The following is a 12,723-nucleotide window of genomic DNA, read 5'->3' as shown; positions in this document are numbered from 1 at the left end:
TTTCTTGTGTGTCTTTCTAGAAAATTAATTTTGCATTGACTAACATATAAAAGTGTGATCTTAAGATCAAACCATGTATGCTAGTTTGCATATTTCTTGTTTCCACTTAGTAATTTGAAAAGCTTTGCCATATAAACACATCTAGAGCAACTTCATTCTTTGTAATGACTACAGGCTATTCCTTAGAGTGAATAGATCTGTTCATTAAATTTTAGATGACATACATTTTATTATTACAAACAAGACTGAAGTCTGCTTTTCAAATCGATGTCTATGTGTCTGTATGTGTATATGTATAGGCATTTCTGTATATAGATTAGAATTCAGCTAATATATTTTTCTATTTTAAATGAAAAATAAGAATTACTTATACTTTGTAGTGTTATATGTCACACATATTGCAACAAAAATAACTTTATAAAATTACTTATAATTAACTTGCCAACTATTATAAATACTTTTAAATTAATGGGTTTCATGAAAATAATGTGCTCTGAAATAGTTTTATAAATGTTCCCCCATGTTTATATCACTGATTTCTTAATAAGATATTTCCTCATTGACAATTCAAAAACTGAACTTTAACTGAGTCCCATTATGAATAATCACAAGTTAGTCAGAGAAGCCTATACTATTTTATTTTAAGGTATATAATGCATATTATGAAAAATAGGATAATAGAGAAGTCACTCTTATCTGAACATAATTACTTTTTACCTCGTAGAAAGTTTACTTTCATTTCATATCATACTGCACTTAAATCGATAAATATTTGTAAATTGTGCTATTAACTTAAGGCTATCAATTTAATAGTTGAGACAGGTACACCTGGTTTCTGTTTTTATATTTTAATTGTATTTTCTTATTTCTCTTACACCTTTATAATTTAATGTCTTTGCCATCACTATTACTTTCTGTCATATCAGTCTCTTAATCTCTTATCTCATAAGAAATTTACCACCCACCATAATGCACTGCATGTGGTAGACATGCAAAAACCTGATTGATCTAATCAGGCACTGTTTCAACTATAAATTATGGCTTTACTTCATGATTATTCTTTTCCAACCTTATAAAAAGTAGATATCAAATATTGCATCAGAGATGAGAATACACATCTGGTTTAGTCCTAGTTTTGTCACACACATGCTGGCTTTTTTGGTCAGGTAACTTAAAATCTTCTACCTCAGTTTTTATCTGGTATTTGGACTAAAAAGATTTCTAAAATTCTGTGGTTTTACATGGTATGTTGCATTCCATATAAGAATTTGTATCAGTATTGTACTGTAGTTTAAAGATGAAATTATATTTTTAAAGGTAAATATATACTTGCCATATTAATATCTTTCCTTTCTTTTAATAACAGCAATTTTTAACAACATTAATAGCCATTTAATAATGCCAAAAGTTTGGTCTTCTCTTAACCTGCTGCTTGTTCTCTTTTTGTGTCTTTCACGGAACAGTTGCAATAATAACCTATAAAAATAATCTTAGAGAATCTTTAAAGTGTACATATTTTCTAACTGAATCTTTTCTATAAACATATCTAGCATAGTTAAAAAAATTTTGTCAAAGATTATTCCTCCCTTTGCTATTAGAGAACATAAGAGAAATTGTTTCTATAGAACTTATAATTTCAGTATTACTTTTTTTATTTACCCATTTTATTTTATTTTATTTTTAATCCTCATCCCGAGGATATTTTTCCATTGAATTTTTAGAGAAAGTGGGAGGGAGGGGGAGAGACAGAGAGAGAGAAACATCAATGTGGGAGAGTCACATCCATTGGTTGCCTGACCAGGACCAGGGATCGAGCCTGCAACTGAGGTATGTGCCCTTGATCAAAATTGAACCCACGACCCTTCAGTTCACGGGCTGATGCTCTATCCACTGAGCCAAACCGGCTAGGGCTTCAGTGTTACTTTTACTGAGTAAGTAATATATGCCATTTTCCTTTTTTTACATTTTCCCTTAATTACATTTAGTCTTGATTTTATGTTAGTGTTAGAGGGTCTTTTGAGAAGATGAACAAACTAATTATTGTAAACTTAACTATGATAGCTAAACTATATTTAGAAAAATGTAAGATGTTTGGAAAGATTATTTTTAAAATGGTATAATTCTAACAAATATAAATAAAAACATTTGATTAAAGAATTGAGTTTTTATTGTTTTGTATTTATATTTCAAAACAAAATGTATTTTTGGTGATTCTGTTGGGAAATCTGTCCAACTTAAGTAGAAATGTCATTCTTTTTTTTTTCTCCCCTCGTTTCTAATCAGTCTTAAGCTTGTGGCTTATGTAATTAAATTTAGTAAGCACTTTCAAATGCTCTGTCATCTGATTTCTGCCCTCTTTCTGACCTCATTGCTTACTAATCTTTCTTTGTCTACAGACCGTCTTTCTCTTCCCTGAACATCCATACTTTGTTCTTGATGAAATGGCCTTTTTATTAGTTGTTACCTCTGCCTGAAATGCTCTTCTCTAAATTCTGTCATTGCTGTCTCAGTATTATTAGATCTTGGCCTAAATATCACTCTTAACATCTAATCTGAAGTAATGAACCCATCAATATGGTATCATCCTATTTTGATTCTCTATGTAGTGCTTTCTACTCTGATAATGTTTGTTTATTGCTCCTTATCCACTATCAGTGTCTGACACATAGTATATACTCAGTAGATAGTTTAGTGAATGAATGAATTAAAATGAAGCAGCAACATCTTTTACTTGACATTTTTTAAGAAAACAACCACCTTAATTTACTCAGTCTCTGATACAAGTTCACTTGAATGCTATGCCAGTAAATGTTACCTTTTATTTTATAAAATGTTTTTAAGTAAATTATTAGTTTGCTTGAGGTAATGAAAATGTTTTTCATTTTGTTCTTATAATTTTCCAATTGTTTTGTTTTGTCATTTAGATTAATTGGAGGATCTGACAACAAACTAATTTATAGACATTATGCAACGTTATATTTTGTCTTCTGTGTGGATTCTTCAGAAAGTGAACTTGGCATTTTAGATCTAATTCAAGTAAGTTAACATTTGCCTCTATCTTAAATAACAATTTTGCCATTTACATTTTAAAAAATGTGTATTGCAAATTTTCTAAAATGATGTTTCTTTTGGTAAGAAATGAAGCATTCCATAGTAGTATTGGGTGGGTAAAAGAGGGAGGAAGGATGTAAAAACACGTAGACTAACTTAATCTTATTAAGACTAATCACAACTAATTTCATCACGATCCTTTTTTCTTGTTCATGTAAGTCACCATAAGAAGCCCAAGAGTCATGAGTCTCTTACCATGTATATCCACATTTGACCCCAAAACCCACTCCTCTCTGTCTCCTGAAAACCTTTTATAATGTCCCTGGAGCTCAAGGTCAGTCATCAGGAAATTCCTCTTTATCTTCAACATCTTCTGTAACATTGCCTCTCATGCTTTCTTTATAACATTGATCCTGGAGGTCTTCCCTTGCTTCTCTTCTCATTGCTTTTTCCAGATCATTATCTCTTCTAAAACATCTCCAAACTTTATCTCACATTATTAAACTATACCACCTTCTACCCATCCTGTTGCAGTAATCTTTCATTCCCACCTTCCATTCATTGAAGATTCTATGAAAAACTTTCAAGGGTCTGAGATTTTACCCTACTTGAAAGCTAACAAGTTAACTATCACAGTTTCATGGATGTTGGCAGAAGAGGAGAGATTTTCTGGGCCAGAAACAAAGGACTTTATTACTAACAGCAAAAGCAGTAGCCAAAGTAAAAGCATTTGCTTACACTGGGCCCTCAAGTCCCAATTTCCAAAGTGTGACTTGAAAAGAGCCATGTGATACCTGCATACACAGTAGATTGAATGATAGCAGAGGAACCACAAGCTTAGGGAACTTGAATCTTTGATAGTGGACACTAAGCATGTCTGCCCTTGAAGTGGAGGAAGATAATATTTTCTAAGTGTAAACCTACCCTTTGCTTTGGAGAGACACTCTCTATTTTCTAAGGCTGTTTGCTAGACAAGCTTGCTTGAAAAGATAGTCCACAATAAAGCAGTCAGTAACTCTGCTCACATTATGTACAGACATGGGAGACTCATGAAGAATTATTCAGTGCCTTCACTTCAATACTGCTTGTGATTTCAGTGTTCATGTGGATAATTCTTTCAGTACATTGGTGTCTTCAAACATTGGAATTTCTCTTCTCCAATAAATTTTGCCCTCTCCCCTACCTCACTACTTACTTCTTGATCTTGTCTTTATTCAAACTTCAATTCCTCCATCATTTCAACTTCACAGTTTGCACTCTCTGCCACCTCTTATCTTTCATATCACAATTTCTATTACTCCTACAAATCTTTGAGCCTGTTGGAATTTTAAGTCTTTTAAACCTATTTTATTTTCACTGTCCCTGATCCTCCTTACCCAGCTTAAAGTCTGTAGTCATCATGATAATCATAGCCTTGTATATAGTACTCAATTCCTTCCTTGTACCTAAACATTTGAACATACATAGAGGAAAAAAACATAACCATACTTACTGGCTTTACTTTAAATTCATAATCCCTAACCTCCAAGAGTCCTTAACGCTATTCAGTCCTTTCACTGGTCCATACTCTAGGTAACTACTGATACATTCTCTTTTCTCCTTAAACCTCTAGCACTTCTAACATGTTGCTTTCTAGTTCACTGAGAAAATTGAAGCAAGCAGAGGAGAACATCTGTGTCCATGTGCTCTATTCTCTCTTCTATGAGAGGTGAACTCACTATACTCCTAGCTAAGGCCAATTCACCCACTTATATACTAGTTTTCTCCTCATTACTGTAACAATTCTCCCTCTTCTGTGTCATTTTTCCTCTCTTTTATTTATTTCTTGATCTGTGATTTTTTTTAATTATCTTAAGCCTTATGATCACATAACTCACAATTTTATGTTACTAATCTATTCTCTACTTTAATCCTTCTAGTAAGTTGTCAAAAGCACCATTACAAATCACAAATATATACAGTAATTTTATAGTTGTTTTTGAATAACTGTTCAACACAATCCTGAATTATAACTTAGTCTGACTTAAAGAATTCACAAGCAATGTTTGCTACTATATATTGTCATGCTGAATTTTTTTTTTATGTTAATCCTCACCCGAGGATATTTTTCCATTGACTTTTTTTTTTCTTTTTAGAGACAGTGGAAGGGAGGGGGAGAGACAGAGAGAAAGAAACATCTATGTGAAAGAGACACATCGATTGGTTGCCTCCTGTACATGCCCTCCCCAAGCGGAGGATCAAGCCTGGAACTGAGGTACATGCCCTTGACTGGATTTGGACCAGGGACCCTTCAGTCTGAGGGCTGACACTCTTTCCTCTTAGCCAAACTGGCTAGGGCTCATGCTGAATTTTAAAAGCATCTGACTAACTCTATAGATCAGGCGTCCTCAAACTACGGCCCGCGGGCCACATGCGGGTGTTTTTGCCATTTTGTTTTTTTACTTCAAAATAAGATATGTGCAGTGTGCATAGGAATTTGTTCATAGTTTTTTTTTTAAACTATAGTCCGGCCCTCCAATGGTCTGAAGGACAATGAACTGGCCCCCTGTTTAAAAAGTTTGAGGACCCCTGCTATAGATCATCTATAAAATGTGAGAAGTGTTAAGTGTTCTTTATTTGATACTAAAGGCCTGGTGCACGACATTTGTGCACTGGGAAGTAGGGGGAGGGACTCCCTTAACCCAGCCTGCACCTTCTCTCAGTCCTTAGCGCTGCTAGCTGCTACGGAGGCGGGAGAGGCTCCTGCTGCTGCCCTTGCCAGCTGTGAGCCCGGCTTCTGGCTGAGCGGCGCTCCCCCTGTGGGAGTGCACTGACCACCAGGGGGAAGCTCCTGCGTTGAGTGCCTGCCCCCTGGTGGTCAGTGTGCATCATAGTGACCGTTCATTCCGCCATTCGGTCGATTTGCATATTAAGCCTTTTATTATATAGGATTATACATAAACCACACTGAAATGTCTTTTATTAAATAAAAGGCAACTAGATAAAGGCAATAGTTTAGATAGGGAATTTTAATTGAATTGGCATAGTTAGGACCAAAATGATAAAGTGGACACTGCCAGCTTATCTTAAGACCTTGCTAATAAGCAAAACTTGAAATACAAGTGAGTCTTGCTGGTCTAAGAAATAGTAAAGGGATTTCCTCAGTATTTAAACATATTAATACACCAGTTATATAAATCTAAGTATAAAACCAATCTCCTACAGGGTTTAGGATGGCATTCACCATCTCTGTGAAAAGTTAAACATTATGAATCAAGGCCAATCATTTTTTTAGAAGGGGAAAACAATGATAGCACTTGCTGAACTGAAATTACCATCAACGTTCAAAATGCTGATTATATTAATTTAACCACAAGCCAGTCTTATTTAAATCAGAACTGCCCAAAATAAATGTTTTACTAGCTGTTCATGATCTGAATTCTGGTGTATGAGATCAATTTAAATATGGTACAAATAAAAAATGTCATAAGACGTTTGTTGTAATAAGTCAGTGGCCACCGATTACTCATTAGTAGCTTTTTTTGAGATAAGCTACCAAGTCTGCCCTTTCTGCACTCCTCTTAATACCAGCGAAGATCATTTTTTTGTTCCAGGGATATACTTCTTGGAATTCTCCAAATACTCCATCTCTCCCCAGGTGATGCCTTTGTTCTTATTGGCAGAAAATCCAGGGATCCGACCTTTCTTTCACCCATATAGACCATGGAGATTTGGCCCAGTCTTGTGCTTGCCTCCCTTTACCATAGTATGGCACCAGGCACACTTTTGAACAAAAATCTTCTTGCCCTTCTCAACATCATTCATTTTTAAATTGCTCTTTGGTCGCATGTTACACAGAGGTTCCCACTCACAAGCCAGACGTCATGCTTTCTAAGTCCAAGGACATGCCCCATCTGCGCCTAGGTATCCATATTGGTGCAACTGAACTTGCTCCCATTTTTCCTCTATTTTTAGATCATTCCCACTAGCCCCTAATGTTTTCTCCCATCTTAAAAAAAAAAAGTCCTCTCTCTACTTCCTTCTCCAGCCACTGCCTCATTTCTCCCCCAACCCCTTACAGCAAAAACACTTTTAAGATGTCTGTATAAAATGTCTCAATTTTTTCTTTTTCTTTTTGTCTGGAACACATTTCAATCAGGTTTTCAGCTCTATAGTTGCTGATCAGTCTCATCAGTCCTTTATTTGATTAAGATTGTTGATCACTCTCTTCTTCATGACATTTTTCTTCACTTGCCTTGTAGGACACCTTACTTGCCTGGTTTTCATCCTATGTCTGTAGTTGCTTTATTTTGGTTTTATGACCTCTCCCATCTCTTTGGCAAATCCTGTTGGATATACAGAATATAACCACTTACTACACTCTGCATTGCCACTACATTGGTCCAAGCCACCACTAGCTCTTGCTGGATTATAACAGTAGTTTCCTGACTGGTCTTTCTGCTTCTACTGTCTTTTCCTTTTGGTCTTATCTCAGTAAAACAGCCAAAGTGATACTATTGAAATATGTCACATCTTACATTCTTCCATTCTGAATTCTTCAATGGCTTTTCTTACTCTGAGTAAAGGAAAAGCCAAATTTCTTACAAATGGCCCATGAGGCCCCACATAATTAGATTCCCCTCCCCATATCCTGCTACTTATCTTACTTCGTCTTCTACTCCTTTTCCTTTTTCTCTACCCACACTGATCTCCTTGCTATTCCTCAAAATACTGGCATGCTTCTACATCAGAGCATTTGTGCTTGCTGATCTTTCTACCTAGATTGTTTTTCCTTTTGATATTTCCATGGTTAGCTCCATTCTTTCAGGTCTTGACTCAGATGTTACCTTCTCTATGTATCCCATAGCCCTTTTCTTTAATATTTTCTAACCCCTTTTCTGCTGTATTATTTTCCTTAGTACCTACCACTATTTAGTATACCATATATTTGACTGACCGTATCTTGTTTATTGTCATTTATCCTTATAATAATATAAGCTCTGTGATGGTCAGGATTTTTGTTTATTTTGTTTACTTATTTATCCCTAGTGTATACAGAGGTCCAGGCAGATAGTAGATCCTCAATAGGTAATTGTTGAATGAATGCATGTAATATTTAATGCTTAAAATTTACAATTTTTTGTAAAATAAGTGACAGCAAAACCCAAAGGTTAATTAGGAGAAAAGTTAGTTAGAAAGATAAAATATAGTGGTTGCTATGAACGTATTAACTAACAGTAAAAAAAAATGTAGTTGCTACAAATAATTTTATTGAGTTAAGATTATCATGAGGGAATGCTCATGCCTGAGTCAGTCACTTTAAAAACATTGAGTGAACAAAGATGGAAAGAAGTAGCTTATTGTTTCTGCTTCTTTCATGAAACAGCTATTCAGAACTTATTTAGAACTGATTTTCTTGCTTTGTCCAACCTCTAGTTTTGAGAAAGGCAAGTGATATGTAAAAAGTGTGGAAAATTATAAACCAAGAGAGTTTAGGTCAAAATCTCTTGGTTTTGCATGTTCTTTAGAAAGCGGATTGAGAAAACTTATTAAACATCAACATATAATTACTCAATATATGTTTAGTTTTGGTATTTTGAATATTAAAAATGACCATTCAAATGATCATGGAAGCATATTTTTATGCAAAGATTTCATGCTTCTAAGACATGCATGCTGTCCCAGATTTGACTTTATATCTTATATAAAATCTGAGAAAGGCATTGAATTGAATTGAAATTGAATAATCAGCTTCTGTGTTCTCTTATTCCTTTTTTAATTCTTTATAAGTTGGGAAAAAAGGTGATCTTATTTGTATCTGATGTGTACTATTTTAGTGTGATATTGACTGCCAAATAAGTAAATTTCAGAGTTGATAGCTAGCTTTTTTTAGAGTCCTTTCTGTTGTGGCATATCTTCATTGGGAATGTTAAAATATTTACAGAGTGAGAATAGAAGCTCATTAAATATTAATGTTGGTTGTTTGAGTTATTTATAAGCATCATATTGTCCTCAATTAATTTGTTATGGCAAGCTGATAATGGAGGCATAAAAATTCACTTGATGATTCCAAATTCTGTCATTGTTTTCTGGACCCCATGTAGCAATTAAATCACCATCAGTCTTGTTCAATTGTAGTTTAGAAATCATTGATAACTAACAGCTAAACTTTTCTATAGATATAGAAAGATAAGTTTTGGCTATGTTAGAATAAACATGCAAACTAGAGCTCCAAGTATAGCATTTGTTACTACTATGGTACCAAGTGTGTTAGACTAGCTTTTGTGAAATTATTTTAGTTATGGTAATTTAGTATGAGATTGAGCATATCATTTAATCTTTATAGACCCTGAGTTTTTTTACCTGTAAACTATGCCTGTTTCAATTTGCTGTCTACAGACCTCATGAGATTGTTTGAAAGATCAGTGAATAAAAGCAAACTAATAGTGGTTAAAATCATTCAGACTCCACTTTGTACTGATATATAACTTGGGACAAGTTGTTTAACCTCTTTGACCATATTTTTTTATTTGCAAAATGGAGATAATGATAATACCAACTCATAGAATAGGTACAGATATTAAAAAAGATATTGTATCCCTGGCTGGTGTGGTTCAGTTGGTAGGAGCGTCTTCCTGTACATCAAATCTCAGGTTCGATTCCCAGTCAGGGCACATATCTAGGTTGTGGGTTCAATCCCTGGCTCCCATCGGCATGCATGCAGGAGGCAAGTGATCAGTGTTTCTCACATCGATGTTTCTTTCCCTCTCCTTTTCTCTTTCTCTGTCTCTATCTCCTTTCTCTAAAAATCAAAGAACATGTTTTCAGGTGAGGATTTAAAAAATGATATTGTACATGAAGCTTGTGGATAAATGACTGACATAATTGTCAGTCATTTTTAGCTAACATCATTTAAAGCATATATTTTTAAGGAAGGCATATAAAGTATTATTAGTATACAAATTGAATTGGATAAGAAGTCCTTTTATCTTTTTCACTTTTATAAGAATTTGTGAATCTTTTTATTCTATATATGTGTGTGATGGCTTTGGATAAATTCTACATGATGATAAAATTATATGATAAGAAATAGACTTAGTTTGTAAGCCAAGAATACTTAGGTGAAGAAAGATCACCTAATCTTCCCAGTTGTGCCCAGGTAGGTGCTACCTAACATAGAATGGTGTGCCAAAGGAGGCCTTGCCCCACCCCACCCAACATTATTATTCTGTAGGCTTGAAAGCACCCTTGTCAGTGGGGTGACACATATACATATACACTGCTTAAGCTTTAGGCTGTATAGGTTTAGTTGCCACCTGTTTTTAAGTGTAATCTGGGAAACTCAGCTGACTAGCATTTGGGAGGTTGCAGCTTTCTTATGGGCCATTGTGGTGGTGTGGGCGGGGTAGGTATAACCCTGATCCCATGGGAAGGTGAGTTCTGGTGCAGTTCCTCCTGCTGGAGAAAGAGGGAGCCCTGGCCTAGTTGCTTTATTTTCCAGGTAATCCAGAATGAGTGCCCAGGATCATTTTAGGAAAATTCTGCTTGCTACACTATACTATATTACCAGAGTATTAAAACTTTTCATTTTCAGTAAGATTTGTCTCATATATATGTGGGGAAATGAAACAATATTTATGTAAACAATTGAATTAGAGACTGTTAGACTGATTCAGCATTTCTAATATTTTTTTTCTTATCTTTTTTTTCTTGTTGAGAAGTCTAATTTTCAATAATTAGAAATGTAAAATTTATATTTTCAGTTATTTACATTACTACTTCTTCATGATAAATCCTGGAATCAAATTGATGATACTTGCTATTGTAATTTACATGTTTTGTTGACATCTCAACAGTTCTCTTGGGAGGCATCATAGTGTGAAATTGGTGTTTGGAGTCAGATGGTATGGATTTGACTGTTGGCTCTGTCATCTAACAGTTATATGACTTTGAGCAAATTACTTAACCTTATCCATCCCGAATATTCTTATCTGTAGGGGCTGATATTCATACCTACCTTGCCAGCATTGTAAGAATTAGAGCTAATATATATATGAAGCTGACGGCATAGAGCCTAGAATGTAGTAGACATTGTTATTATTCACTTTATAGTGGTGAAGGAAGTATTTTGGAACTCAGGTACTTAAAGTCAGAATTTTGGAGCTGGAAGCAACTTAAAATTTAATTGTTCCCCTTCAAAATATGTTTGAAAGAGAGGAAACAACTGAGCTTATAGTGTTTCTCTTTAAGGTGAATTCTTTATTTCCTAGTGTAGAATGGTAGGTTTTTGGGAAGGAATTGGATGTAGAGCAGGAGAGTTCCCTTTGAGCTCGGTTCCTCAAGTTTTTTGGTTCCTTAAATATTTTTTTTTAGAAATTAATTCAGACTTACAAAAGAATGGCAAATATAATACAAATAATTCTTCCCTATTCTATCTTCATCCAGATTCCCCACATTTAACATCGTCCATATAACCAAAGCACAGTGATCAAAATCAGGAAGTTAACACTGATACAATACTCTTGTGTAACCTGAAGACATTATACAAAATTTGCCAATTGTCCCATTAATATAATGTTTTTTCATTCAGACTTCAATTCAGGTCATATATTGCATTTAGTTTTCATGTCTCCTTTACTCTGCAGTAGTTCTTCAATTTTTGTCTTTTATTCATGTCTTTCATGCCTTGATTCTTTGAAGAGTACTGGCCAGTTATTTTTAGAATATTCCTCAGTTTGGATTTGTTTGGTATTTCTTAATAATTAAATCAGGTTATGTATTTTTGGCAAGAATACCACAGAAGCGATGTTACTTCCCTTTTAATGCATCATATCAGGAGGTACATGATATAATTTTTGTCCTATTACTTGTGATATTTATTCTGTTTTCTTGGTTAAATTAGTAATTGTCAGGTTTACTGTAAAATTCCATTTTCCCTTCATGCTTAAAAGTATTTTTTAGGGAGTAATTTAGAGATCACATAAATACTCTTTTCCCAATCATGTTTTTGGTTATTAATTTTAACATCTATTGATAACTCTTGCCTGAAAAAATTATTATTGTAGTATTTGCCAAATAGTGATTTTCCCATCATGCCTTATGTACTTATTAGTCGAAATTGTATAGTGGAAAACATTCTAAGATTTTTGTTCATTTTATTTTGTTTGAAATCACTGCTCAAAACATCAAGTGTACCATGTTTAATTATAGGTAGACTATCTTTCAAGGCCATATATCATTTTTAAAATAAACTTTTGCTTGGAAGTTTAAATATAGTTCTAATAATTTATATCAATATGTTTTTTTAAATGTTCTCATGATTGGCTTTTGTGCAGAAAAAGAAATAATCAGAGGCTGCTTTCATTTTTAAAATGAACATTTGATATATTAGCCTTACAAACTCAAAACCCCACTTCTTCCTTAGACTTCTGGGAAGTCTTAATGCAGGGGCTACAATGTAATTTCCTGTAGTACAAGCAGTTTTTGTTTTGCACAATTCTAGGTTAATGTGGGTGGTAAAAATATGGGGACTTAAAAATTTGCTTTATGCTCTTCTGTATTTTCCAAATATTCTAAATAATTACTTTTTACTACATTAAAAACAAAGTGCTGTTTTTTATTGTTGTTGAAAGGATTATTCCTAGTAAATAAGAATGTTGGCTCTGCAGTGACACTTTCTGAATTTAATAAATA

At 34.1% G+C, this 12,723-nt stretch overlaps 1 protein-coding gene and 1 pseudogene across 2 annotated transcripts in view; one reads left to right on the top strand and one right to left on the bottom strand.

The window, feature by feature from the left end:
* The window catches only part of AP3S1 (adaptor related protein complex 3 subunit sigma 1), a 55,175-nt gene that overhangs the window by 24,075 nt on the left and 18,377 nt on the right, over positions 1-12,723 (top strand). The window contains 1 exon segment of the mRNA XM_079760426.1: positions 2,925-3,036. Coding sequence (XP_079616552.1) covers positions 2,925-3,036 — 112 coding nt within the window.
* On the bottom strand, positions 6,553-8,240 carry LOC307115495 (cytochrome c-like; annotated as a pseudogene). Its single transcript has one exon. The product of its transcript is annotated as a cytochrome c-like (transcript).

This window comes from Cnephaeus nilssonii (assembly GCF_951640355.1).
Source record: "Cnephaeus nilssonii genome assembly, chromosome: 2".
Lineage (NCBI taxonomy): Eukaryota > Metazoa > Chordata > Mammalia > Chiroptera > Vespertilionidae > Cnephaeus > Cnephaeus nilssonii.
This window is presented reverse-complemented; position numbering and strand designations above follow the sequence as displayed.